The sequence below is a fragment of the Guillardia theta genome, assembly GCF_000315625.1.
Source record: "Guillardia theta CCMP2712 unplaced genomic scaffold GUITHscaffold_150, whole genome shotgun sequence".
Taxonomy (NCBI): Eukaryota; class Cryptophyceae; order Pyrenomonadales; family Geminigeraceae; genus Guillardia; species Guillardia theta.
In genome coordinates, this window is record NW_005434524.1 from 90,382 (window position 1) to 92,673 (window position 2,292).

The 2,292-nt window shown below is 58.3% G+C and overlaps 1 protein-coding gene across 1 annotated transcript in view; it reads left to right on the forward strand.

Moving 5' to 3' along the window:
• Nucleotides 1-2,292, forward strand: part of GUITHDRAFT_147344 (hypothetical protein) — a gene marked incomplete at both ends in the record, with an annotated part of 7,013 nt that overhangs the window by 49 nt on the left and 4,672 nt on the right. Inside the window, 11 exons of the mRNA XM_005821191.1 lie at nt 1-26; nt 68-115; nt 169-245; nt 295-334; nt 380-451; nt 562-666; nt 713-1,014; nt 1,064-1,412; nt 1,434-1,637; nt 1,828-1,917; nt 1,967-2,038. The exon at nt 1-26 is cut by the window's left edge and continues 49 nt beyond it. Of these exons, the coding sequence (XP_005821248.1) occupies nt 1-26; nt 68-115; nt 169-245; nt 295-334; nt 380-451; nt 562-666; nt 713-1,014; nt 1,064-1,412; nt 1,434-1,637; nt 1,828-1,917; nt 1,967-2,038 (1,385 nt within the window). The remainder of the gene's footprint in view (nt 27-67; nt 116-168; nt 246-294; nt 335-379; nt 452-561; nt 667-712; nt 1,015-1,063; nt 1,413-1,433; nt 1,638-1,827; nt 1,918-1,966; nt 2,039-2,292) is intronic.

Consider the following 2,292-nt stretch of genomic DNA (forward strand, 5'->3'; position numbering starts at 1 on the left):
GTGATGGCGCAGACTCGGCAGCTCAGGTAAAGGAGGAAGAGCCCGGCGGCAGTAACGTGTTGCACAGCTGGTCGATGAAAACCAGAGGATGGCGGAGGAGAAGAGGAAGGCCAAGGTGGAGCGGAGGTGGTTCGACCATGCTGCCTGTTCGCTGACTGAGCTGGAAAGCTGCTGGAGAGGCTGCAAGAGCGGGAGGAAACGCTGAAGCACATGCAGAACTATGATCTTGGGGCAGCAGACACCAAGTGAATCTGCTTCCTGTGATAGAAACTCAGTCACCTCCGTGTTGAGCAGGGAGAACCAAGACCTGGCTCATCTGATTCAGAGGCAGCAGGTTGATGAACAGCGGGAGGTTGGACTTGCATGACAGTTTTGTCAGGAGCAAGTGCGAGAGGGAAAGAATGCCATCGGCGTGTCTGCTGAATCCTCCGGGGCAGCGAGGAGGATGCAGGTGGGTTGAGATGTCAGCGATGTTCGTTGCTGAGAGATGAAGGAACAGAGGCCGGGAGAGAGGGAGGAGAACTTGTCGAAGGTAAGAGCTGACTGGCGATGTTGGTCAAGATGTTGGTCGGTATGACGGGAGGAATCAAGGTTGCGCTGGTTACCAGAACGGATACCAAGGGGGACGGTGAAGTCCCCAAGTTCGGAGCTATCGTCAGCAACATGGTGGGAATGCTGAAAATGAAGATTGCTGCTAATTCCTTGTTCGCAGGGCACTCAGGCACACAAAGAGCGCCTGAAGAACTCCTTATTCGGAGGAGGAGGAGGAGGAGGAGGAGGAGGAGGAGGAGGAAGAGACTTTCTTGCCCCGTCCTCGTTCGCAGCAGCGCCGAGCGAGCGGGAGATGCGGCTTAGAGCGAGGAAGGAGGAGCAAATGATGCGGTCAAATGCGCCGGAAGAGGCCCCGCGCCAGAATATTTTTGCCCAGCAGGAGCAGGAGACGCGGGGGAGGGAGGTTCCAGCTGCTTCCCAGCTGTCGAGGAGAGAGCAGATCTTCGAAGAGAAGAGAAGGAGGTGAAGGCAAGAGGACCAGAGCGTGTGAGAGCTGAAAACATGCTGGCAGGCACTTGGAGCAGAGAGGAAGGGAAGGGGGCAGGGGAGAGGCCGCGGTGGAGGATACTAGGTCGTTCCTCCTCCTGGGCAAAGAGGTTCTAACTGGGCAAGGAAGAAGCAGGAATGGGGCGATGGAGGGAGGAGAGCGGAGGAGGCTGTCGAACGAAGATGCGCCGAGTGAGAGACTGGACATGTTCGGGGGGAGAACAAGATCGAGCCCGTGGCTAGCCGTCGAGCCTTCCAGGCTGAGCAGCAGAGCGAGCAGCGCGGTCAGGGGGGGAGCAGACGAGATCAAGTGTGGGAGGAGAAGAGGAGGAGAGCGATGGACAGGTCCTGCTGCTGCCTCGCATGCGCTGGAGGTGAGTTGAGCGTTGCTGCAGAGCTACGTCGGGGGCGAAGAAGAGCATGTGGGAGGATATGGCGAAGCCGCCCAAGTTCGCGGTGGAGGATGCGAGAGGGGGGGACGAGACCAGTCAACGGGTCCAGGTGGTAGGTGGGAGCGAGCTGGACAGGAGGTGACGGAGGAACAGGAGCTGGCAGGGAGGAATCGAGATGGAACAGGAGAGCTTGACATGCTCGACCAGGTGGAATAATTTACTCAGAGCGAACGTCTGAACGGAAGTTCGACATTTGCGTATCCTCCTCCATCGCTGCCCCTCTACTTCATCGCCTGCCCTCCCTCCCTCCTCCTCCTCCTCCTCCCTCTCCTCCTCCTCCCTCTCCTCCTCCTCCCTCTCCTCTTCTCCCCCCCTCCTACTCACTGTCTCATCTTAGGCTTACGATCAAAAATCTCGAAAGTTTCCGTTGCACACCAGACACGCGTCGGTGCCAAGTATCCCCGAGGAGGAGCCGATGACCAGACAGGTGCTGCTTGGACCCTGCTGGGCTGATTTGACAAGTAACTGTCATCCAGAATTTCAACGAGGAGGACGCGAGGGATCGAAGGAAACAGGAGTACGCCATGGAACTGCAGGCGCAGATGCAGGTAAATGTTCTCCGTCCTCCCCTCTCCCTCCCCTTCCCCCTCCTACCCTTGATTATCCCGCTCCTGCTCCCGCTCCCGCTCCCGCTCCCGCTCCCGCTCCCGCTCCTGCTCCTGCTCCTGCTCCTGCTCCTGCTCCTCCTGCTCCTGCTCTTCTTCTTCCTCATCCTCATGCTCGTCTGCCACTCTGCCACCTCCTCCTCGTGTTGCTGCATTCTGAATGGTCTGCAAGGCAAAGGCACAAGAAAAAGAGCGAG